This window comes from Lynx rufus, unplaced genomic scaffold, assembly GCF_022079265.1.
Source record: "Lynx rufus isolate CCGP_SWC_20201006 ecotype Redwood Valley unplaced genomic scaffold, mLynRuf1.p SCAF_11, whole genome shotgun sequence".
Taxonomy (NCBI): domain Eukaryota; kingdom Metazoa; phylum Chordata; class Mammalia; order Carnivora; family Felidae; genus Lynx; species Lynx rufus.
Window position 1 is genome coordinate 18,554,517 of NW_025814825.1, and position 26,982 is coordinate 18,581,498.

Sequence of the window (26,982 nt, forward strand, 5' to 3'; positions counted from 1 at the left end):
GGACTTTCGGGGCAGGTGGGAGGGAGGGAGGTCCTGCTACTCTAATTTTCACTGACAGTTAAGAACCCACCACCAAAGAAGTTCTCTAAACCAAAGGAAGCCAGGTGGATATGTCTGCCAGGGCAGGGAATGCTCTTCTCAAGATGCCATGCAGATAGACTCTGCCTAGGAGGGTGTCTGCATCTGGCAGATCACTACAATCTGCCATGGCTGGTAACCTAGGAAGTGAGCTCCCCAGGAAGAGGTTGAAAGTGTTGAGAGCCACAAATAAGGCACAATTTTGGTCAATGATCTGCCTGTCTATCCTTGAGAGCCCCTCATTGTTACAAGTGTACAAGAGGTAAATACATTCCTAGTCTAACCAAATGAGAAAAATCAACGAAGAGACGGTTCAGTCCCCTCCCCACCTTTTTGTCCTTGGGGTGGGGCGAGGATCCTTAGAGGCAGTAGGTGAGCAGAAGGAAAACACAGGACCACAGTGATACTCGTGCATTTCTCTTCCTTTCCATCATGTGCACGGTGTTGTGGCCTCACTTATGGGTAGAGGTGGAAGAACAACCATAGGATCATGAGGTTCAAAACAAAAAGGGGTCTCAGGAGATGATCTTCAGAGGCAGCACGGCCCAGTGAAGCAGATTGCCCCTTGGTTCAAACCCTAGATGCACCCTTTGTTAGCTGTGTGACATCAGGCAAGTCACATAACCTCTCTGTTCCTCAGTTTCCTCGCCCACTGCAAATGGAGATGATAATACTTCCCTTTGGTGGTTGCTGTGCGAATTAAGCGATATGCAAGTTTATAGGTATTCTTACTGTCAGAGAAGGCAGTCTTAGGGCTCTGGGCTGTAACGAGTCACTTCTCATCTACAAGTGCCCCCAAGAGCTTGTGACCCAAGCTTTGTCTATATAAAGAAGAGTTCTAAGAGAAGCCACAGTATTTAAGTTTCACAAACAACTTTCCTGAATTGAAATTAGAGCTAGCTTAGTCTGTGACAATGGTTCCCTCAACCAGAAGAGAGGCCTAGCCTCCTCATTCAGCCACAGAACCTCTCCTTCAAGAAGACTTCATTCACCTCTCTGGTCCCCTTTGCCTTCTCCTTGTCGTCTATTATACCTCGTCCTCTCTGTGTGTCCTCTCAGCATTTGGCTACAGAAATCAGAAGAATAACCCAAAGCTATCCCATTCTTCCTTGTCCCAAACACCTGGCCTAGGACTGCCTCAGTTGGGGGCCCCAGAAGCCCATCATGGGAAACACAAGGTCTGGATGGCTCCCTGGCCCAGCCACCTCTAACAAGGGGGTTACAACAGATGGATTCCTCTCTGTGGCTGATTATTTTCCATGGCCCTTGGCCATGTGACCTCAGACCATGATCTTGTCAGTTCTCACAAACTAACCAGGAGTGGCTGAGTCACATGCAGAGAGGAAATCTCAGGGGGGAACGGCAAGGGCCGTGGGAGGAAGGAGAGCAAGCTGGGACCCAAAGGCCATGGGAGCCTCACCCCGCTGCTCCCCCACCTCTGAGCAGCTTTGGCCTTACATGAAGGGAAGGAGGAGGCATTGGCCCCGGGAGTCAGCTGGGCCGTAGGCAGGCTACCCTTTTGAATAAGACCTGGGGTCTCAGCCCGAGAGGACAATTGTCCCCAAGACCTCCAACCCACAGAGACTGCCTGCCGAGGCCACTCATTGAACCTCTGGTTATTGACACCCAATTCCTATTCTTAGGAGCTCTGATGCCATCATAATAAGATACAGAATAGCTGACATGTCCCCACATCTACTGCTGGCTCTGGATGTCCTGTGGGAGGTCAAGTGAGGAATACTGAAGTGAATGTTGGAGAAAGCCAGGCCAGGCCTTTGATCCCATGTTGACGGTGAGGACGTGCCGGGGATGCTATATGAAGTGTTCACATTATGTCAAACACATTGATCAAAACCGAAAATGAGGTGCCAACAAAACCTCCATGTTCTCCAATATCCTGAAATTGGGTGTTGCGTAAACAAAACCCTGAACTTCTCTGCCTAATGTGTGTGTGTGTGTGTGTGTGTGTGTGTGTTTACTTTAAATCATCTTTAGATTTCAAAGTTGTGTGTCTCCATAGCTTTTGGGTCACAAGTTACCTTAAATTCTCTGACAAGTTAATGCATTGTTAGAGTATTTCTGAGTAAGATATGCATGTGTAAACAAATCCCTTAACTATGTATATGTTTTAATTACATTCTGGGCATTCACTTGATGAAATCCTGGGGAGAAGAGTGTACATACGTGTATCCATGAATACAGCACATGTATTTTTGCATACACAAAAACACAGGGCAAAGCACGCTATTTTAAGAGTCTGAGCTCTATCTTTCAACAAAGTTTAGCTGCTTTCCCTTTGCAAATGCATTTAATTTTATCTGGAAACTTTTTGACGTTAGAAATAGAACAACTGTAGTTTCTCATTATGTTTGCTGCCAGAATCCATGCTTGGTTGCTCAACTAAAGACCTTATATTGCTAATTACTACCACATGCCCATATCCCAAGCGAAAGAAAACTTATTGATTCTGACAGCCCATTCTCTCAACGCTGAATTCCAAATGAAAACTCAAATTTTGGCCAAACATAACATTTCATCAATCTTGTTCTACTGACTGGAAAAACAACATCAAACAAAGGGTGCTAATGGCCCTTTATTACTGTTCCTTTCCCAAGCTTATATTTTCTGATGAAAGATCTAAGTGACCAAAGGGCTTCTTTAAACTACTTAGTAATTAGCTTTTGAACCAGGAAACAATGCGTAAAGTAAAGTGAACGGTCCCAGTGTTGATGACAGGACCGACTCTCTGTCCTCAGGGTCGGGGGACATCAGAGACCGAAAGAGAACATTAAAAGCAAAGTGTGTATTTTCCTAAAGGGAGAAGAAAAAAAGAGACAGAGAAAACACCAGGCTAAAAGCCGGTGGTAAAAGATGACAGAGATGGAGACAGAACAAAAGCTGCGGGAGTCTGTGATCTGAAGTCATCAGCACTCGGGGGTTTGAGTGGAGGTGCCAGGGCAAAAGGGGTGGGTGAGTGACTGCTGGTCTCAGTCCTCATCTGGGTTGCCCACCAACAAAAGCCACCCGCCACCAGGCCCACCCGCACCGGACTAGGGAAACTAGAGGGAAAAAAAATTTTACCTGGAGAGAGAGTCAAGAAGTATTTTCAGCATAGACTTGGGGGCAATTGACTTTATTGGCTTCTTCAGGGGCAGTGACAAGGAAATGCTGGCCGAGGTAGTGGGGTGGGAGGAATAAAGAGAGACCATGCCCTCAGAATGCCTTCTGCTTTATGGCGACCTGTTCACACCTTAAAGGCAAAATGGACAGAGGAGCTGTTTTTCTCTTGGCAATGGAATAAATGACCAATGGGAATCTCTGGACTTATCTGGCCTTTTGGATCCAACCAATGGCCCAGAAATCAGAACAGCTTGGTTCTAATCTCATCCAGGGTTGTTAAGATAATAGGGAGAGGAGGGCTCCATTAGAGGAAAGGTGGAGGAACGTGCTGCCTCTACAGACGAGACGCCAACTGGCCTCCTCTCGCTCACTGTCCTTTGTTCCTTTGAAAGGAAACTGGTGTCCTGTGGGCAGTTCAAGAAAATGAGTCTTTTTATTTTCCACCTCTTCATTTTCTGAAGGAAGGACAGGACACCTGAGCTCAGGATGCACTGGAATCACCGACAGGAGATGAGGTTTGCTCCATCCAACATGATTACTGGGCCCAGAGGAGATGGGGGTGGAGGATGGGGAAGGGCAATGCTATAGTTTTATTTTCTCTTAAAAAGCAAAATAGGCTATTCAAGAGTTCACCTGAAAATGTACTGGGGGAGGGGGACCTAGTTATGTGATAGGAGCTTCTATGACCAGGAAGGGGCCTGAGTGATGAAAATATTCTCATCTTCATCTGCATGGTAATTACTGGGTGTGTACATAGGTACAAATCCCTTGAGCTGTACTTTAAAGCTATATACCTCTTACTTTGTGGAAATTAAAACAAAAACCCAGAAACAACAAAAACAAGGCTGAGTGCCCAAGAAAAAGTTAAAAAAAAAAAAAAAAAAGTAAAGAATGGTTGCCACCAGCCCCGCCTCTCCAGAGGCCTTCTCCTCCCAAGACAGTGCTCTGGCAGAAGACAGAGATGGTAAGGCCCTGACATTTACTTAGGAGTCAAATTTCAGGTTGATAACGAACCCAGACACTGGTATTGATATCAATAAAACGATCTGAACACAAACTGAAATAGTCCCCAAGAAGAAAGGACTGATGTATGGGAAGTCAAACAAAAGACCATCAGGAATAGCATGTGGTACCCTAACATACCATAAATGTAATATGTCTTGCCCAGAAGGAATTTCAGCTGAGTAATGAGTCCCTTTGAGGACACGTTTGGTGCCTCCTGGCTAAAGAGAATTGGTTTCCTGGCTGCCACGATGCCTTTACAGCAGGCAAGGTGACCTTTTTCTTGCCCTCCCTGAGACTTCCCCGCTGGAGTATGATCCCATGTTATTGCTGCACGAAAACAACCCCAGAGGATGGCATCACGTTAGTCTGGGGCACCAGAATGTAATCACTAAGCCAGTTGAATGAGCTTGGTTTACTTGGTAGGGATTAGAACAGAAGATACAGGCCCAGTTACCTACAACCCGTTCCAGGAGAAACACAGTGGGTCTCTCAGAAAGACGGGTGGGGAAGAAAGGCACGAACGGGTGGGCACAGGTCTGGATAGTCAGTCCACAGGTGACGTCACACCCCACACAGAATGTGGCCCTTCCCTCACAGAAGCACCTGGGTAGGAGGAGGGAGGGGCGGGATTCAGGTGTCACCGCCATAGGGGCTCTTGAAAGTCACTCAACCACATCTTTTCTGATGTAACTGACTTACTTTCTGCCTCCATGTTTGTTAAAAGTCCCGCCGAATTTATTCCGATTCAGGATGAGAGCAGCAATTTCGGGCACGTAGCGGGCAAACATTGCCTACATGCATGAAACAAAGAAACAAGAGCCAAAAAAAAAATGGCATGCAGAGAGGATTCTACCGCAGCAGAGGCAGCAAAACCTCTTGGCATACTTACTTTCTTCCACTAACCGCACTATAGGAGCCCCCGTATTTCTTGCGGTTTCCTATTAATTCTATGATTTCAGGGACGTAGCTGGCAAACATGGCCTGAGGAGAAGACAGGAGACAGAAGAGAGACTGAAAAGACAGGCCAAAGAAAGGGGGTGACCTTTTCAGAGGGGGGGGGTCGGAACACTAATATCCGAAAACACAAAGGGGTTAGAACTGCAAAGGTATATACCACTGTGGTGGGTTGTAAAAATAAAGGCACAAAAAGGGCAAGCTCCTGAAAATACACAGGACAAAACAAACATTAACCAACCCGGACAACTAAAAAAAATAAATAAAAAAATAAAAAAATCGCAGTCGAGAAAAATACAAAAGAGACAGGAATAAATAAGTTGACATCTAGCACTTCTTGCTAAAGGAAAGTCAGTAAAGGGGGTGCATGCTGGTGAAATCACACACACACACACACGCACACACACACACAACTGCAAGAGAAGACTTTCTTTCTAGCTAAAATTCACAGGAGAATCAATGCCTTTAGGAGTGATGAAAGACAATAAACATCAAAATAAGATTAAAATAATATAAACTTATCCAGTAAAAAAAAAAAATCACTAAAAAGCACAAAAGGTAAATTTAGGAAATCATGTGGGGGGGTGGAGAAGAAAGGAGAAACACAAAACTGCCATGTTTTGCCCAACAAACATTGTGCTTGTGGCTGGATAAGTGGGTCTCGTTACCTACAGGGACCTCCCTGATGCTGAGGAAATGCTTGTGTTAGCTTACACACGCACATGTACATTTAATATACATTTTTTAAATGTATATATGTCGTATGCATACAGAACAGAGAGATGTATATGCATAGTACAAATGTATGTGCCGTGGACACATGTGAAAGCTGTGTGTGAAGTAGGATTCTAATCACTTACCACATAACAGTGCAAACATCTAAACTTCACCTAAGTTACTTTGAAAGACAAAATGCAGCAACCCCCAACATGCTGCCAGAAATCCCCCTTTCAAAAATTACATCCTAACTGACTGTTATGACCTGCAAAGACCAGAAAAGCAAAGAGCAGAACCTTCTGACTTACAAAGGGGGAGGGAAAATATCCCATGTGTCGCTGCATAATGGAGTTGGTTGGTTCTTTACAAAACCACCCTCGGCTCACCTAATGATGTCCACCTGCATGAGACCAGTAGGCTTTGCATCCTCTGCGGGGACCCTACTCTCTGGGGCAGGCCCCGGCCACAGTGTTTGTTGGAAGTTAGGAGAGGATCGTGAAGGATGTGGGGGAGCTCTTGAAACCGCAAACTGTCTACCGAGTATCTATAGCATCTACTGGGTCAGGTGACAGCAACTGTCCTTGCAGAGGGTATCAGCTACTGAATCATATTACTAAAGAACAGACACTCTCACTTAATAAGTGAGCATCACTTTCTTAAGACAATTAGGTTTCCTCCTAGTGAAAAGGCTGACCCTGACAAGGGCAGTGTGCCTGGGTCTCTGGGGAACAAGTCTCATATACCAAAGAAATATGCAGTAAAGCCACCATTGCATTTGGATGTACTCGGTCTGATTGTAACACTAAGGCAATCACTTGCTTGCAATGAAGAAACAGAGTCAAAATACAAAGCTTTAAAGAAATGGATAATGGAAAATATTAATGACCATAAAAATCAACATCATAATAAAGAGCTTTTACCAGTCCCCCGAGGATGAAGAAGACCATGAAGAGGCGCCCAAGTGTGGTTTTTGCGTAAACATCCCCATAGCCAACAGTGGACATTGTGACCATGAGTAAATAGACGCATTCCCAATACGTAAGAGCCTGGTTGTTTTGGAAATTTTCCCATGGGTCCCCTGAATTCTCCACCTAAAGCAAGGGGACAGGGAAGAAAAAGGATGACATTATATACATATGATAAACCAGGGACACAAAAACTCCAGCGGGCTGCTTCCGGATACACGGCCACCTCAACACAAGGTGTCTGCTGCCCGGGTAAGTTCTGTAGTGATGACTCAGAATCCAGCTTCCCATCCCCCTACTGCCCCACTCCCCCACCCCAGACAGGTAACAGAGAAAAGTGGAGAGGCTGTAACAGAAACATATCTTCCTAGCTGATTGGGACAAAGAGGGGAAGAAACAAAGGTAAATATCCCTAGGTTTTCTTCTCATTGTTAAAGATTTGAAGCCAGCTGAATTTTAAGGCAGTGCCCCTGGCTACGTTTTACAGTATCCTCTTCAAGGGAAGAGCCAGAGAGCCCTGCCCTGACCTTTCTCTGTGAGTTCCTGCTCAGTCTCGGAGGGCCTGGCTCATGCACTCCCAAAGAAATTCTAAACTCTCCCACAAAGGGCCTCGTCCTTTCATCATTCTGACCAAGGCGATTGCCCGGTGGGCCTCCCTCATGCAGATCTTACACCCGGACCCCAAACAGCATCTCTCGGAGTCTGACTTCGCTCTCCTGACTTTGCAGAATGTCAGGGATGGCTCTACCCTGCAAACGGCAGGAATTTCCCTGAGAGCAAGAAAATCGAGCTCATGACAACAACTTGCTTTTGTGCAACTCGTCAGACCAAGGGTCAGCAAGCTTTTTCCGTAAAGGAAAAGATAGTAAACATTTTCAGTTCTGCACAACACAGTTTGTGATCTCTGTAGCAACAACTCAACTCTGCAGAAGGTGAATCAGCCAGAAGCAATACTTACACCAAAGGGGCGTGGATGAATTGGGAGCCCTTTGGCCCCAGGGGTGCAGGCTGCCCATCTCTGCTTTAGACTTTACAAAACACTTCCCATCGAATTTGATCCACCAACAAGTTGTGAGGTAGGCAAGAGAGATAATTCGGGAGAGAGGGAGATGGGTGGGCTGGGCCTCCAGGTCTACCCCAGATCCCAACCCTGCAATATACGGTGCCAGTGTTCTACCAGCACAGCCCCTGTGGGCAGTGAGCCTCCAGGCCTCCAATCCCCCAGGCCTCCCGCTCTTCCTCTGCAGAAAGGGTCCAGAACTTAGCCTCTTTCACACATGACTTCTTGATCCCACGTGCCATTTTCGTGGAGGTTTCCTGGTGAAGCAGAAGCGACTTCACAAGATAGTAAGGTGAGCTCACTGGCCTACCAAAGACCACATTTGTGATTGGGGTGATTACCTACTAAGAGTGATTTCAGCCAAGAATTCCATCAACACAAAGGGGTGGGTGGGGAGCCATCAGATCTAGTAGTCGAGTGAGAGCCCCGGCTTCCATGCCAGGCTGCCTTCCTCTGCATGGTAATTATATAAACCCCAGTGATGTTAGGTAACTAAATGCACCCTTCCCCTCACTTAACGCAGATAGAGGCTTTCCTCAGCAAGGGAAAGGCAATTTTACTCAAATCTTCAGAATTAGATGAGGCTCCTTCCAGTTTTAACAGTTTGTGTTTGTATGAAACATGCTTCCAACAAAAGCTGTGTTCCCTAAAAGCAGGAATAAAAGTCGGCCTCCAGGAGGTGAGAATAGCTTGACTTAATAATATAAGCCTTTCAAAGAGTCATTAATTTAAAAGAATTAACATTTTTGAGATACAAAATAACTTGACAAGCAATCAGGCAAAAGAATCGAAGGTAGCTTTTTGTAAGGGGGAAGTGGAGGGAAATTAAGGGATCTGAATTTGTTGTTCATTAAGAGATGTGGGTCAAACTTTCAACCTTGTCACCAACACATTTTCAAGTGTTGGCTGAGGAAGCACTGCCATCTTGTGGCTGCCTGGAGTTACTGCAAACAGAATGAAAAATCCCCCAACCAGGTGAGCCGAAAAATGAAGGTTAATGGAGCGAACATCATTCACCATTCGGAATTAGTTTGGGGTATAGGGTTGGACACCCAGACAATTGTGCAGTTGCCTCTCCTTCTCTTACATTCTTCAGCTAGGCTGAAGTTTCTCTTCAGGGAGAAAAATTTCAGGTAATAAAATGACGCAGGGGGGATACCTGTTGCAGAAAAGCCAGAGCTGAAGCATCTTCAAGGATACTCACCAAATGGATGAACCCAGCTGCTGTTAGCCATGTGCTGATAAATATGGAGAGCAGATTCACCAGCTTGATGGAATTACTGTGCAAAAGAGACAATAAGCAAAATCCCCAAGTTACAAAAAAAAGACCATGCTGGGGCTGCCTTCCAGAGTGACAGCAATCTTTAGGGGACAGGCAGCCCAGCTTCACTCTCCAGCGTTTCCTCCATCATAAAGAAATGTCCCAGAAGACAGCATCAGTAGCTAGGTAGGGCCAGAGCCTACAGAAAAATGACATCTGGGCCACTAAAAGTGACCCCTAAATTAACCCTTCCGTTGGGTTTAAATTTTTTTAATTAAATTTTATTTTGAACATTTTTATATCTATAGAAATATGGAAAGAAAAGTATAATAAACACTTACATGCCCTTCATCTAGATTGATCAATTAACAGTTTTGTACATTTGTTTTGTCTCTAGGAGCACCTGGGTGGCTCAGTCAGTTAAGCATCCAACTTTGATCGTGGCTCAGGTCACGATCTCACGGTTTGTGACTTCAAGTCCCATGTCAGGCTCCGTGCTGACAGCACGGAGCCTGCTTGGGATTCTCTCTCTCCCTCCCTCTCTCTCTCAAAATAAATAAACTTTAAAAAAAAATAAGGAGGGGCACCTGGGTGGCTCAGTCGGTTAAGCATCTGACCTCAGCTCAGGGCATGATCTCACGGTTTGTGGGTTCAAGCCTTGCATTGGACTCTATGCTGGCAGTGCAGGGCCTGCTTGGAATTCTCTCTCCTTCTCTCCCTCTGTTCCTCCCCAAATTGCACTCTTCTCTCTCTCTCTCTCTCTCAAAATAAATACATATTTAAAAAAATAAATTAAAATTAAAAAACATAAGGAAACCGTGCAACACAGCCACACTACAGCTGTCATACCTAAAATAATTCACATGAATCCAGGAACGTCATCTAAAATGCACTCTTTATTTGAATTTCTCCAGTTGCCCTGAAATTGTTTATTGATGCTTTCATTTTTTCACCCTGATACAGGAACTAACCAAGATTCAGGGACGGCCTTTGGTTATTATGTTGCTTTCTGTATTCCAGGGGTCTTGAAAGTTTTTCTATAAAGGGGCAGGTGGTAAATATTTTAGGCTTTGTGGGTCACAGCATCTCTGTGGCAACTCTTCTACTCTGCTGCTGTTGCATAGAAGCAGGAGAACGAATGTGTCTGTGTTCCAACAGAACTTTATTTACCAAAACAGGCAGTGAGCTGGATTAGCCCTTGGCCTATATCGTTTGCCAATCCCTGCTTTGTTCTCCTTTAATCTACAACCCCCCCCCCCCCCCGCCCAACTCTTTCTGTTTGTTTTCAAAGACATTTAATTTTCTTTACACTCAGGTCAGCTGCCTTATTTATGTCCCATATTCTGATTTGTCTAATCGTTCCCCCATGACAAGATTCTGTTTATATGCTTCTGTTAAGAGTATCTACCTGGGATGGCATCACATGAGAAAATCTCAACTCAATTACACTAGGCCCAGTCATTTGGTTAAGGTGGGAACATCAAATCTTGCCACGAAGAAGAGCCCACTTCCTTGTAATTAATATGTCATCTGTGCAGCAAGAATCTGGGACTATATGAACATCCTATTCTCTAAAAACCTCATGCTGAATAATTTCAGCATCCATCAGTGTTCCCTGAGTGGATCATTTGGGACTCACTACATTTTAAGCATCCTGAAAGCACAGGCCTTGTCTGTCTGGATCGTGGGAACATGAGTCCCTGGCACATAATAGGGCCTCTATGCATAAGTACTGAATGAACTGGTCCCTTCCTCTGCACTCTCCATACTTAGCTTCACCAGGCTCACTCCCACTGGAGTACAGCTCCTTGAACGCTGTCATCAGCAGGTCATTTCTCTGTCCAAAGACTCCCTGTTGGCTAAATGTTATTATGTCCAAACTCCTTCCATCCTCAACACTGGCTAAAGTTGCAGGCTTAACCACCACCCTCTTCTACATAAACTCTTGAAACTTCTGTAGCAGCCAAACCCGGGTACTACGTCTTTGTTTATGCTACTACCATAGATGGTCCTTCCCATCGATACAAATATTTCCCTTTCTTCAGAGCCTGGTTCAATCCCCATGTCCTCATTAATGTGGTCCCCCCACCTGCAATACAAGGTGACTCCTCATGGCTCTTACTTTCAGGCACTCGTTGGTAATCGATCCCAAGTGTCTTAAGACATCTTCTGTAATGTGGTTTGGATTGCTTTTGTCTCATGTTCCTAACTGCATCTTGCAGAAACAAAGTCTATCTTCTGCCTCTTTCAGTCTCCCTATAGTGGCTGAACGCCACCCACAGGGTAGTTCAGCCCATTATCCTTGACAGATTGTTTTCTGCCCTCTCCCATCTCTTCCTCACGGGGATCCGATGATGTAAATCCTGAGAGTTTAAGATCACAGTTAACAGTAATGGCTTACACTTCTTTGGTTCCTTTATGGTGCTTACCATTAGCTCACTGTTCTAAGTGCTTTGAGTGTATTAACTCCTCTACTTTTCACAATGACTCTGTGAAGTCATCCAAACCCAAGCTCACATGGTGAGCACCAGAGTTGGGATTTGAGCTGGGGCAGCTTGGCTGCTGAGTCTGCCCTCTTGGCCGCTACACAGTCACAGCCTGGCATCTGTCAGAAAGTCTTCCTTGATTGCTAAAGCAAAGCTGTGTCTCCCCCCAAGCTCTATGCATAGGATAGGAGAAGGTCAGAGATAGCTGCTCCATGGAGGAGAGAGACTATGTAGACATATTGATTAACCTCTTGAACTGCCACAAAAGAGAATGGAAAGGAAAAATTCTGATAACTACATCTACACTGGGGTCACCATGTAGAGGAAGGCGGGGTGGGCTGCAGTCCAAGGTAGCACAGGGGTTGAAGGAGAAGCCCCTCAGTGGAGGTCAGATCAGTGGCTCTAGGACAGGCACGAGACAAGGGTCCAGTTTGCCTTTTTCTTCAATCTTCTTTTCTTTAAGTAACTGAGCAGAGGAACCCATGGTCTTAGTTTCCTAGAGTTGGTTCTAACAGTTCAAGGAAAGAATAACCAAATATTTTTAATTTTGTTTGATACTGATCTCTTGAAATGTGTGGAATGACTCCTTTCTGGTTCAAAAACAGAAAAAACAATACAAACGTCTACTCTGTCATTCTTGGTCATTTCTAGAGTTGCCAGATTACGAGAATTGCCTATAAAAATTGCCAATATTTATTGAATCCCTATTATGTGCTATGCACTTTGTTGGGTTCTTTATTTTCTTCAGATTTTTACCATTTACCTTTTGATATAGGTATGATCACTGTCCTCACTAACCAAATAAACTGAGGCTTAGTGTACTTAAGCAGCTTGCCTGAGAAGACATGGTCGGAACATGTAAGCGGTGGAGTTAATAGTCTAACCAGGCCTGTCTGATCCAAATCCTATTTAACGCGGTAATTCGGAGAAGCAGTACACAGCTGTTTTTATTGTTCTTTGTTTTGTCCCATATCTCTTCCTCAAGGACAGCCCAGTCCTCAGCCTCTAGCGCTCAAAGGTTCCCACCTCTCCCTCTACCTGGGTGGCCTGAGCCACACTGGCTGATGGAGGAGCTCCCGGCTCTAAAGGGCTCCGAAGTAAGGCCTATCAGAGGCATGTCTCAGAAACTGAGCAGGATAAAAATAATCTTTTTCCTTCTGAGATTTGGGTGCAGAAAATATTAAGTCTGGAGCTCTAGAAGGCCATCTGCCCTGGAGAAACTCTGTCTGAGAATGTAACCTAAAAGAAATAAAGAGAGAGGCAGAATCCTGATGAGAGAATCTGAACCCCTGGATCCACACATGCTCAATTCTCTCTTGAATCCCAGTCATTACTAAGGCTGGTTCAAAGTAGACTCTGTCACTTGCAATTAAAGCCATCTGCCTACAACAGAAGGGATTGGTAGCCAAAGAGCACGTGGGCGTGAAGCCTATATGAATGAATGAATGAATGAATGAATGAATAAAATTAAAAAAAACAAAAACATAGATATAAGGCATCCACCCAACGAGCCACTGGGGAAAGCAACTCTGGCAATCAGTGAACTGAACATTGTTGTGGCTGAAACACCATTATGTCTTGTTCCCAACTAGTTTCTTAACGGGAAACCAAACTAGAGCAAAACCCCCTGTCTCTACCTTGTGAGTCCTCCAAGGTGTGAGCTAACATTGGAGCATGAGAAGCAGTTGAGTAACAGGTAGCCAGTAGCAAAGGGAGAGATCTCAGAAAAGCGTGTATAAATAGTCCTCGATTTAACAATGGTTCAACTTAACGACTTTTTGACTTTACAATGGTGTGAAAGCCATCTGCATTCAGTAGAAACTAGATTTTGAGTTTTGGTCCTTTCCTGGGCTAGCAATATGCCGCATGATTTCTCTCATGATTCTGGGTAGTGACAGCGAGATGCAGCCCCTAGTCAGACACGCGATCACAAGAGCAAACAATCGATACACAGCCATTTTGTTTTTCACTTCCGGGACAGTATTCAGTAAATTACATGAGCTATTCAGCACTTTAATATAAAATGGGCTTTGTGTTAGATCATTTTGTCCAGGTGTAGGCTAATTTAAGCGTTCTGAGCACATTTAAGGTGAGGCTAGGCTAAGCTCTGTGTGAGAGGTTAGGAGTATTAAATGCATTTTTGACTTATAGTGAGTTTATCTGGCCATAATCCCATCATAAGTCAAGGAAAATGTGTAGTGTTCATTTTCTCAAAGGGTAATTAAATACCAAGTTGATTCACTTACAAACTTCCAGATCCTTGGAACCTGAACAAAGCAGTGTCCCACCAACCACCATGTGGAACGCTCTTGAGATATTAAAACTATTGCAGCCTTTGAGCCTCTTGGTGCTTTGGAAAAACAACCTAAATATGGTGATTACTAATTTCTAAATAATTGTCACAATGATATTAATAGTGCTTAAGGGAGTTCTTGCTGTGCGTGGAGTTCATCATTGATGATGAAAGACTCTATTCAGTGCCGAAATCTGATTATTTTATGGCATTATCATCATTACAGATCACTAGTATTAGGAATTTGCTTTCCAAATTAAACTATACAACCAGGTAATTATCTAAAAGCTCTGTGAAAAAGATGCAAAATTAACTCTTGGTGCACTTACTGCATATTCTGAAATTTGAACCTCACCAGGTTGCACAGGGCTCCGTGGGAAGAAGCATGGGGTAGCAGGGCCAAGTTTGTGCACTCTGCATGGCAAAAGGGGGCCACTGGAAATAAGCATAGGTTTTTGGCCAAAGCCATGGGTCTGAGCCAAACACAAACTTCCCAATGGCGAGAATGACTGGAACCATTCGGATTCAAGCCCCTTTCCCATGCCTTGAGGGAGGGGACTATGACCTTATGAGAACCTAACTCATAAAGAAAATCATTTCTATGTTGTCCATTTTCATTGCTGCCTCCCCAACTCATGAGTTCTCCATAGCCATTGGAGAAATTTACATTACTGGATACAGTGAATTTTCCAAGGGCAGGCACAGATATCTTTCTGTTCCTATAGATCAGAGACCTTTCCAGGACCCCATAGATACTGGAAGAGAGAAAGTCTTTCTCTTTGTGAAAGTATAGCTATAAACCCAGAGCTAACACGAGCCATCTTTGCCCTCAGTGTATTTAACAAGACATGTTTTGGTTAACACTAAAAACGTCATCCACTTTCTACAAAGAAGGGCAAATCTGTCCCTGTTCAGCTTGTCCACTATTTTCCTCCGTTCTGGCTAAAGTTACAGCCAGGTGTCAATGGGTTTATTTTGTTTTATTATTATCTTTGCCAGACAGATGTAAGATATCCACCCCTGAAAAGTCACTTGGGCTATACTCCTTTGAGATGAATATTCTGAACTCTAAGCAAAATCAGGTTCCGGCAATTCTTCCCCTTTAAGTAATCTCTCTGCCCCTCTGCCTGCTCTCCACCCCAACTTGCCCTGCCTAAGGCCATTTCCTGATACCACTCGCCTGGACAACTGCCTTGACTGGTCTAATGCTCTACAGTCTTAGATGCTTCAAACCCATCAAACAATTGGTGGACTAGTAGATCTTTCTAAAATGTAAATCTGACCACATTCCTCTCCTACTTAAACCCTTCAGCAATTCCCTCTTGCTCTCCAAGTTAAATCCATGACACCTGAGAGCCCTCACAATGTGGCCTCCACCTGCACAAGCCCTTGCAGTCTCCATAGGGAATACTCTTTTTTTTTTAAGAACCTAACCTTGGAAGTTCGTAAGGGTTGGGGAAGTTTTACTTTATCCTTTATGCTTTTCTACGTTGTTGAAATGTTTACAATGAGCTATAGTCTGCTTTGATAATTAGTAAAGCCGTTGACACTTAAAACAAATTGTTGGGATGACCCATGTTTTTATCATCAGCCTGTACACACGAAATGAGATCAGAATGACAGCCTTTAAAACAGAGATGCTTATTTTGCTCTGAGTGTAGAATAAGTCTGATCTCATCTGGGAGTTTGTTCGCCAGTTTTCAGAGCCACTGAGGCACCGCCAAAGCTCAGACGATGACATGGAGGGGAACCTGTCCCCTTCAAGATGCCATTTTCCAGAGAAGGAGCACATTAGGACCCTCTTTTGGCTGGTAGTTGGCAGGAATGGCCCTGATGCTGTCCCATAACTGTGAACTGTTTCTTTCTTCTGTGTTTTCTCTGTCATCCTGTTCACTCTGCTGCCCTCTTAATTGTCTCTCCCTCCCTCCCTCCCTCCCTCCCTCCCTCTCTCTCTCTCTCTCCCCAATATACTTCCCTGCTCTGTTTCTTCCAGCTCTTTGCCAAGCAAGGCAACCAAAGGACAGAAAATGAAGCTGCAATTTCAAATCATTATTTCAAATCACATTTGCAATATCTCTATGCCTACCTAATGCCACAGATTGGTAAGGACTGGCCACCCAAGGAAACCAGACAAAATCTCCTTGAAGATGATTACAGGGCTGCCCCCACCCTTCTGGAAGGTCACCATGAACACAGCAGAGTACAGAGGAGTCACCAGAAAAATCGCTCTGCGTCCAAAGCCCTATAAAAACCAAGCCTTCCCTTTCTCTGAATCAGAGCCTTTGGGATCTGGGCTTGGGGTGTGCAGAAGGAAAGAGCTGAGATTAACCAGGCACCTGAGGAGAGAATAGGCTCAAAGAGCTGGTCTAAAGCCTCTGGAGTTCTTATAAATTAAGTCAAGTTTTCTTCTGTGCCTGGGGTCTGGCCTTTACCTGCTCTCCTATAATGTCATTTTTGTTTTCCCACCACAGAACCCCTAGTCTCCAGGAGCACCAGACTATTCAAAGCACCCCCAAGGGCCATGTTCTCTCACCCATGTGCTTTTGCAGCTTCTATGATTGGATGATGCCCAAGCCCACCCCTGCCTGGATGACATCTAGTTTTCTAGGAAGCTTACCTAAGACCTTTTCTTGAAAAGAGCCTTGACTGCCCCACATTCATGTCAAGCCTGGTTTCATTCCTCTCCTCCATGCCTCGCCGCCCCCAACTCCCACCCCTGGATATACCTGTGACCCAGTACCACCACACCACAGGTCCAGCTGGCTCTTCCCTCCTCATGCACTCTTTGATAGCAGGACGCTACCCTGGCACCCATCTCACTGCTGGTACGAATAGATGGTCAGTTCAGGCTTGGTGAATTAACTCAGTCACCCACCTAAGCAACAGGAACAGGGACAATCCAAGGGGGGGGTGATGAAAACCCACTCTACCATAGAAAGAGCTTAACTGAGTGGGAAGTAGGATGATGGGGAGATGCTGTTTGGGGCTCAAGATAGCAGACACCTGGCATCCTGCCATCCCATGAGTCTTCCCTAAGGCCACTCTCTCCTGATTTATAGTCACCTCTGTCCCTTGCTGGCTGCTTCAGCTCTTTCCCCTGTGCCTTGGGAGAATGAACCTCACCCATACTTGTGGCCTTCTTGGTGGATTGTGCACCACAGACATTAGTGCTATTTCCTGCACCTAAAGGAAAAGAATCTTCTCCAAGGATTGGAAAATCGGTGGGTCTCTTGATAAAGGTCCAGAAAAAGATATTTTATTCACATGGCTTAACATTCTCCCAAGTCCAAAAAGGATCCATGTGGAATGCAAGAAAAATGAGAACACAGTTCTCGCCATGTTATTCCTTGGAGTAATGGCACATTCTTAAAACACTGGTGTCAGAGAGTTAAAACCCCCTAATTTATGATGTAAACATGAAACAGGGAACGAGGGGCACTATACCATGTTAGAGAGTGTGGTTAACTCCACATGACACATTCCGCACTAGAAAAAAAACAAGTGTCTCTTAAATCAGTCCCTGTGCTTGGCACTGGGTATGCACCAATTCTACCCTAAAAAATATAGCAGAACAATTATGACATAGGTAAGCATTGAAGATTGCTGGCTTATGGATAATCTTAATTTCAAAAGTAGTATGAGTTCATTGCACAGAAGAGCCATAAAAAGGTAGAAACGAGGGTTACTGTCACTCAGAAGAAATAGGAAGAATAACAATATTCATTCTATATTAATAATATTACATAGTATTAAGTGCAACATCAACAAACTCTGACCCCAGGGTAATGAAGGTGCAGAGTAGGGGGACACACTATAGAGGGCTTCTATTACGTTAGATGTTCATTTGCTTTTTAACTTGGCTAACACAAAGAGAATTTGTCCCACATGCACACAGATGAATAGTTAGCAAGGAAAAACCAATTTAGAATTAAAACAAACCAAAATAAACAAACAAAAAGCACTAACCCCAAAGAGGGAAGTCAACAGCCCATCACATTTGTTGGATACGACAGGTTTGGGAAGCTGAGTCCCAGCCTCAGTTACTGGGAAAACAATGCCAAATCCAAGGGCCCTCCCCCACCCCAAATTCAGGTATATTAATTATAAATCACAAAATCCAGAAGCATCCTGTTTTTAATCATTTATCAAACACATCAACCTAAGAGGAAATGGAACATTAGGAGTGAGCTTCTTAAAGTGTAATTTCCTATAAGAGAAATTTATGGCCTGTACTTATTCTCCATTAGAGTACGTCTAACCTCTTTTATTAGTTTATTCATCAAGGCAGCCTGGTCTCAGACCAGCTCTGCAAACCCACAGGTCATCAGGAAAGGCATCTCTGGGGGATTTTTCCTCCTGCTCCCGTAGTGTTTTCCAGATCATAACACAGTTAACAGAAGCAGTCACAGTACATTCGGCAGAAGGTTTTTAGGTATTCCCCAAAAGGCAATTCACAAAGCAAGCCCCAGGGACTACACTGGCAAGAAAGTGAACATCTAAAATGTACTTTGAAATGAAATGATTTTCTGTTTGCCATATGAGGTTTGTGATTGCCTCTCCAAGAGCACTGCTTCCATTGCTTTTGGGTTTAGGTTCAATTTCTTATTTAGTGATGTAATAAAGGGGCGATTCAGAACCTAGGAGCAAGGACTTCCCAATCAATGAGCTGCTCGATCCCTCATCCACTGTACACCATCTCTCCAGGATGCTGTGGCTGATTTCCAAGCAACCCACACAGTCCCCCCAAAACTATCTACTTCTCCACATGCATGGCTGTTTCTCTTCTTACCAGACAGTTCCCAGCCCTGCAGAAGAGAGCAGTTCAAACCCCACCCCAGGCTTTCTCCAGATCTCTGTTAGATCGCTTCTTCTGAGAATAACAGAACTCTAACTTTATAGTGATGAACAAAAACACCTGCTATTTATAATTTGGCCTTGGGAACCAGAACGAAGAAAAAAATATGAATAAGAACATCTTACCTTGTTTTAAGGATATTCAGAAACTGCAAAATTTCTGAAAACTGTATCAGTCTGAGAGCTCTTAAAAATCTCAAACCTGGAAAGAGAAATGAAACAGAGACACATTATTCTCACCGTGTGGTTTTAATGTTCACACTCTGCCGTTTGATCTACAGCTGCCAGGGTTGAAGGGATATGAAGTTTTTGCAGGAGATTAAACCAACCGGTACCTTGGACATGGTCCTTCATTCTGATTCTTGACTTTTATCTCAGCTGGTAAACTTTCTCATTAAAGGAGGCCTGTTTTGAGCCCCTGTAGAAGAAGGTCTGGTGGGGAGAGCCCAGTTTAATGAGGCCTCTCTTTTGTCCATCTTGGATTTAAAGCACTATTTCTAGTTACCTACTGGTCTGAGAGGATTTTTGGCTCTGAAAAATACCAGGAATAGCACAGGGTAACCCTTGTGCTAGGAGCAGATTAGGAACAAATCTGATAATCTTATGTCTTTGATGGATTTTTTTTTTAAACTTTATCTTCAGTCCTGATAAAATGAAGAGTATAGGCCACAGCATTATCTGTTTTCTAGAAGGTTCTATATTTTTCTCCCAATCAAAAAAAAAAAAAAAAACACATCAATAAGATCTCACTCCCCATAACTTCAGGATCCAAAATGTGTATATATCCACTTTTACTAAGTATCAAGATAAATGTTTGTCCTTTCTAAATCAGTAATGAAGAGCTGCTGAACGGAAACAAAGAGGTAGATTTCCAGACAGCAGAAGAGAGATGAACACCTGAAAGGAAGATACAATCAAGGATTAAAGAAAACACAAATTATTGTTGTTTTAATAGACCAGGGTAAAATATATTTCTATTCAGATCCAATTCACGAGTTAAAAACAATCTGAGTCACTCAAAGGGCTTCATGTAAGAGAATTGCTTACATGCTTGGTCATCATATAAGAGAATTACATACAAAATACTGATTATCACAGCTTCAAGATATTTTCAATATCACACCCTTTGCTAAGGGGGTTTTCTTCTACAGATTTTCTGAAAGCCTTTTGTCAAGCAGCCCCACGTGCCAAGAGCAGTGCTAAGCAGAGAGTGGGCTAAATTATTGACAGGCTGCTCTAAGCCCGTGGGTGAGACTTTATCCTGCCTCCATACATAAGGCAGGAACTGGTGGGAAGAAGCTCCAGGGATTCACTGGAATGAATCAAGGAAAGGAGACAGACAGGAAGTCCCCCCCTCCCCATATAGCTCCACATCTGGCCCAGGTAGATTTTGCCTTGTTCAAGCATTAGGTTCCAAGGAAAAACTAACACAAAGCCCAGGAGGGAAAAAAATCCCACTGCACAAGAGGGAGAAAAGGATAATGGCTCAAAAGGGAAATTTCTCATCTAAAAAGGATTTACCTTCATGAACAGAAGATTTTCTCAAAAGACATTGGCCTTCTATGCCAAATGATATTTATATTACTCTTATTAAACCAAAAAGCACAGAGATGAGAAGGGATATTGATGAACTGAAGGCCCAGGAGCTGAAACACAGTCTTAACCAAACTGATGAAAGGTTCACTTAACACAGCTGAACACTACACTGGTTGCAGAGGACAAAACTAAGAAGTAATCCCAGAACACAGAGAACATAAGGAAAAGACAGAGAAAAAGGATAAAACTTAAGAAAATGGAAATGGAGGGGAGATCACAGAAATCCAACCTATGAATAAAACATGTTCTGAAGGGAAGTACAAACAACCTGTAGTTCATAAGTAACGGCCGAGACATAATAGAAAAGAACTTTCTAGAAAAGAAAAAAGGATTTGAGATTAAAAGGCAAAATGAATGACCAGCTCTTAGAAACCCATGCTGAGAAGTATCTGCCTTTTCTTTTCTTCAAGTTTCAAGTATTAAAATAAATTAAAAAACAAAGTGTCAGGGTGGGGAGAGGGTCACCATTAATGCCCCTAAGACCACAAGATGTAACAGTCAGTATAAATGACAATGGGGCAACACTCAGAACTTGAAGATGAGGAGAATCTGATCCAAGACTTTTATGCACAGTCTAGCACTTGTTCAACAATAAAGACAACAAAAAATGTCTTAAAAAATCCAGGATCTCAGCGGTGCCTGGGTGGCTCAGTTGATTAAACGTCCAACTTCAGCTCAGGTCATGATCTCGCGATTCATGAATTCAAGTCCCGCGTCAGACTCGGTGCTGGCAGCTCACAGCCTGAAGCCTACTTCAGATTCTGTGTCTCCCTCTGTCTCAGCCTCTCCCCTGCTCACACTCGGTCTCTCTCAAAAATAAATAAACAATTAAAAAAAAATTTAAAAATCCAGGATCCCAGAAAATACATTGTTTGTGCAAAATATTTTCAAAGTTAGCAAGCCTTATTAAATTGGAGTGAGTAGCAGAGGCTGGAAGGTGTAGTTTAAAAAAATTTTTAATGTTTATTTATATTTGAGAGAGAGAGAGAGAGAAAAACAGAGTGCAAGAGGGTCAGGGACAGAGAGAGAGGCAGATAGAATCCGAAGCAGGCTCCAGGCTCTGAGCTGTCAGCACAGAGCCCAACGTGGGGCTTAAACTCACAAACTGTGAGATCATGACCTGAGCCGAAGTTGGACACTGAACCAACTGAGTCACCCAGGCACCCCTGGAAGGTGTATTTTTAACAAACTCTACTATTGGTCCTAAGCATCCAGCCCAACCTGGATGGCTGGTTTTAGTCCAGCACCACTGGCATGCACTTGTGGGAGATGAAAAACCAAATTTAGAAACTTGAGGTAGAAAAAAACCCAGTAGCACAGAAACCAGTCAGGAAATAATGATGTTTTAGTAATTATTAGCTGCTAATGGTTTCATCCTGAAAAGCTTGTGTGTGCATGTTTGAGTATATATATATATATATATGAAACCAAAATATATATATATATATATATATATATATATGAAAACAAAAATAGGATACATATGACCCAAGCTTTGAACTGGATTTCTTTCTTTCAACTGTAGGTGATGCTATTTGTATCCTATATTATTTGTCTGTAGCTTGCCACATTTTAAAGGGACTCACAAAAATATAATAATAGAATAAAAGCTTCCCTTTTAATGGAGCTGTATGAAAACAAGGGTAGGAAAAACAGTGAATTCAGCAGCCAAAGGTCCTAGGCTCTTGCTAGAAGCAAACTGTAGATCTAGCTCTGAGCACTTTGTCAACAAAGTAAGGAATGCAACATCAGAAGATTAATGATGTCCAGAAGAGAAAAGCAAGCTGGTTCTTGGGAAAACAGGTTTTCCAGGATGGAGACAGGAGAGAACTGTCTCAGAACTGTCTCCCTGAAAAAGCGACCACCGTAGGTAATACAAGAATGGGCTGAACAACAGTGGGCTTTTATTTGACTGCCTCATGCTGGTCATTTCCATGGCATTGGCTTTCATTAATGCAAATGAACAAACAAAGTTCTATGTGGATTAAAAAAAAAAATCAGTCTACATTTTATCTTTAGGTCAAGCCAAACTGTCTGAAGAAATAGTGGTTTGAAGGACATACCCTTCAGTTCCCTAACTACTTTCTGCCCTGGACCCTGGGGGCCTATTCTCAGCATAGCAGCCAGAATGAACCTGTTAAAAAGTAAAACAGATCACACCATTCCTCTGCTCAAAATCCTCCAATATCCACATTTCACACAGAGTAAAAGTCAAAGTCCTTGAAGGGCCTAAAGCAAAGGCAACCCATTTCCTTCTGGATCTGATGTCCTCCCCCACTCCTGACATTACTCTCCCTTCAACCTGGCTGCCCTCCTCAGTGATCATCCCCGCCGGTACAGGCAAGCTCCTGTGCATGGGTCCTTCCTGGACACGCTGCTCTCTGTCTGGAGGGCTCTTCCCCACGTGGCCACGGGATTTACTCTCCCACCTCCTGGAGGTGTTTCCTTAATGCAGCCGTCTAGCAAGACCTGCCCCTGCTACTCTACCCCAAATGCAAGCCCCCTCCTTCTCCATCCCCCTAACTCTTATTCTTCATGCCCACTTTCCTTCTCTCCTCAGCACAAAGAAGTGCTAGTGTCTTACTTGCTTATGTCATTTACTTTCTGACTCCCTATGTATAGCATCAGCTCAATGAAGGGAGGAACTGCTGTCTGCTTTGCTCGTGGCTTTATTTCATAGATGTAAATTAGTACCTGGCACAAGGTGGGAGCTCAATAAATACTCAGTTGAACTGAATAAATGAATCAGACTTTTGAGAAAGAATGAGCAGACAGCTCCAGAGTACATACTCTGCATTCAGGAGTATGTACCCAGCTTCCTGAAGAAAAGAGTCATGAGCACTGAGGGCTTACCTGATGAGCTAAGGGCTGACACCCTTAGGAAATGTAAAGCAGCCTAATACAGGAAAAGCTCTTAACCAGTGGCCACTCTGCTGCACCCAGAGAGATCCTACAGAGGTACAGACAGCAACTCAATTTACATACAAGAGGCCAAGAAAAGGGAGAGGTGAGATGGGTAATGCCTAAATGGCAAACCATTTGTCTTCTTTGCTTCATGATACTGTATTCTTACTACGTGTTTCCTATGACTGAAAATCTCTGGAATAAAATGATATTCTAGGAAAATATAAAATGACTCTAACAGTTGGAAAGAAGCAAATGTGTGTGTACCGAAAAACATGAATTATGCCCCCACAAAGATCCAGATGAGTTCAAGTCAGTTCCTTTAAATATTAAGAAATAGCAAACTTCTCTATACTATATAGTCAGCTAATTAAAATGGATTGGCTTTTTAAAAAATTTTTAAAGTTTATTTATTTATTTGGAGAGAGAGAAAGAAAAGGGGAGGGCAGAGAGAGAGGGAGAGAGAGAATCCCAACCAGGCTCTGCACTGTTGGCACAGAGTCTGATATGGGGCTCGAACTTATGAACTGTGAGAACATGACCTGAGCCTAAATCAAGAGTCAGACACTCAACTGACTGAGCCACCCAGGAGCCCCTAAAATGGATTGTTCTTTCTTTTCCTGCACTCTGTATTGGTTTAGAAAGCTGGAATTACCTGGACACAGGTACTCCACACATTGGGGGAAAAAAGGCAAACTCATCACATAATGACTAACTACAAGAATCCTAAATAAAACACTATCATATCATATCTGAGACTATATTAAATTAATAACACACATGAGCTGTAGTGGGTGTTGTGAAGCACAGAGGTCTTTATTCTCCCCTGACTCCTGAAGTGGCTTCACCTAAGGTTATATCCTTGCCATGGGAGACCCCCAATGAGCAGTAAGTGTGGGGACAAAAATTCGCTGCCCTGCCCCATTTGGGATAACCCTAATGAACCATCCAGCTGCAGAGCTCTATGTGGCATTGGCTGAGGCCTCTGTTGCAACCGTACTAGAGCTGGAGTTCTCCACCCAGTCTTATTACCTTTATCTCTGGGATCATACCCTGAAGATACAAAGGTTCAACATCTTTGGGATCCAGCAAAAGCAGTTCTAAGAAGGAAGTATATAGTAATACAGGCCTATCTCAAAAACAAGAAAAATCTCAAATAAACAATCTGATCTTAAAGTCCAAAATTAGTAGAAGGAAAAAAATAATAAAGATCAGAGTGGAAACAAACAAAAAAAAAGAGACTAAGTAGAAAGATAGAAAAAAATCAATGAAACTTAGGAGCCAGTGTTTTGGAAAGATATATAAAATTGATAAACTAGTCAGACTCAGAGAGAGAGAGAGAGAGAGAGAGAGAGAGAGAGAAAAGTCAAATAAATAAAATAAAAAATGAAGAAGAGGAGGACACCTGTCTGGCTCAGTCAGAAGAGCATGAAACTCTTCATCTTGAGGTCATAAGTTTGAATCCCCCCATTGGGTATAGAGATTACTAAAAGAAAGAAATAAACTTTAAAAAAGTAAAGCATAGTTTCAAACTAATATTGCAGAAATACAAAGAATTACAAGATATTACTATGAAAAATTATATGCCAATAAATTGGACAACCTAAAAGAAATAGATAAGTCCCTAGAAACAAACAGTCTTCTAAGACTAAATAGGAAAGAAATAGAAAATTGGAATAGACTGATTACTAGAACAAAATTTAATCAGTTATCAAAAAACTCCCAACGAACAAAAGTCTAGGACCAGATGGCTTCACAGGTGACTTTTACCAAACTTTGAAAGAATAGTTAATACCTATCCTTCTCAAACTATTCCAAAAAATAGAAAAGAATGCTTCCAAATTCATTCTATGAGGTCAGCATTACTGTGATACCAAAACCAAACAAAGACAGTATAACAGAAAATAAAATTATGTACCAGTGTCCCTTGGTGCAAGCAGTCTCAACAAGGCAAAAACATACCAATATCCAAAATGAACCTAGATGCAAAAGTCCTCAAAAATATTAGCAAACCATACAAAAATGATCATTTACCATGATCAAGTGGAATTTATTCCAAGGATGATTCAATATCCACAAATCAGTCAACATGATACAGCACATTAACAAAAGGGATGACAAAAATGGTATGATCATTTCAATAGATGCAGGAAAAGCATTTTTTTTTAATTTTTTTTCAACGTTTATTCATTTTTGGGACAGAGAGAGACAGAGCATGAACGGGGGAGGGGCAGAGAGAGAGGGAGACACAGAATCGGAAACAGGCTCCAGGCTCTGAGCCATCAGCCCAGAGCCTGACGCGGGGCTCGAACTCACGGACCGCGAGATCGTGACCTGGCTGAAGTCGGACGCTTAACCGACTGCGCCACCCAGGCGCCCCGAAAAGCATTTTTTTTAAAAAATCAACATCCATTCATGATAAAAGTTCTCCACAAAGTGGGCAGAAAGGGAAATGCCTCATCATAATAAAGGCTATATATGACAAACCCACAGCTAACATGATACTCAATGGTCAAATGCTGAAAGTTTTTCCCCTAAAATCAGGAAAAAGAAAGGATGTCTACTCTCATCACTTTTATTTAACCTAGTACTGGAAGTCCTAGCCATAGCAATCAGGCAAGAAATAAAAAGTCATTGAAGTTCGTAAGGAGGAGGTAAAACTGTACTACTTGCAGATGACATAATATTTTACATAGAAGATCCTAAAGACTTCACTAAAAATCTATTAGAACTGATAAATGAATTCAGTAAAGTTACAGGATACAAAATTAATATACAGAAATCTGATGTGTTTCTATACACTACTAATGAAATAGCAGAAAGAGAAATTAATAAAATAATCTCATTTATAATTACATCAAAAAGAATACAATAGGAAAAAAATTAATCAAGGAGGTGAAAAACCTCTACTCTGAAAACTATAAGACATTGATGAAAGGCACTGAAAACAACACAAATAGATGGAAAGATATTCCATGTTCATAGATCAGAAAAATTAATGTTGTTAAAATGCCCATACTACCCAAAGCAATTTACAGATTCAATACAATCTTTATCAAATGCTAATAGTATTTTTCACAGAACTAGAACAAATCATTCTAAAATTTGTATGGAACCACAAGAGACCCCAAGTAGCTAAAGCAATCTTGAGAAAAAAGAACAAAGCTGGAGATATCACAATCCCAGATTTCAAGATATACCACAAAGTTACAGTAATAAAAACAGTATGATACCAGCACAAAAACAGACACATAGATCAATGAAACAGAATAGAGATCCCAGAAATAAACCCATGCATATCTATGGTTAATTAATCTACAACAAAGGAGATAAGAATATACAATGGGGAAAAGGCAGTCTCTTCAATAAATGGTGCTGGGAAAATTACATGCTGGGATAGCTACATGCAGAGGCATAAAACTTGACCACTTTCTTATACCTTACACAAAAATAAACTCAAAGTAGATTGAATACCTAAATATGAAACCTGAAACCATAAAACTCCTAGAAAAAAATGTAGACAGTAATCTCTTGGACATAAATTTTAGCAATATTATTCTGGATATGTCTCCTCAGACAAGGGAAACAAAAGCAAAAATAGACAATTGGGACTAGTGAAACAAAACAAACAAAAACACCAACAAAACAAAAAACCAACCTAATGAAAGGGAGAAGATATTTGCAAATGA

General features: G+C 42.7%; 1 protein-coding gene across 5 annotated transcripts in view; it reads right to left on the reverse strand.

The window, feature by feature from the left end:
- The window catches only part of KCNMA1 (potassium calcium-activated channel subfamily M alpha 1), a 731,687-nt gene that overhangs the window by 221,375 nt on the left and 483,330 nt on the right, over positions 1–26,982 (reverse strand). For all 5 annotated transcript variants that reach the window (XM_047073026.1, XM_047073024.1, XM_047073023.1 and 2 more), the window contains 4 exons: positions 18,920–18,995; positions 9,104–9,179; positions 6,795–6,965; positions 5,093–5,184 (listed from right to left, as the gene is read on the reverse strand). In XM_047073026.1, the coding sequence (XP_046928982.1) occupies positions 5,093–5,184; positions 6,795–6,965; positions 9,104–9,179; positions 18,920–18,995 (415 nt within the window). The remainder of the gene's footprint in view (positions 1–5,092; positions 5,185–6,794; positions 6,966–9,103; positions 9,180–18,919; positions 18,996–26,982) is intronic.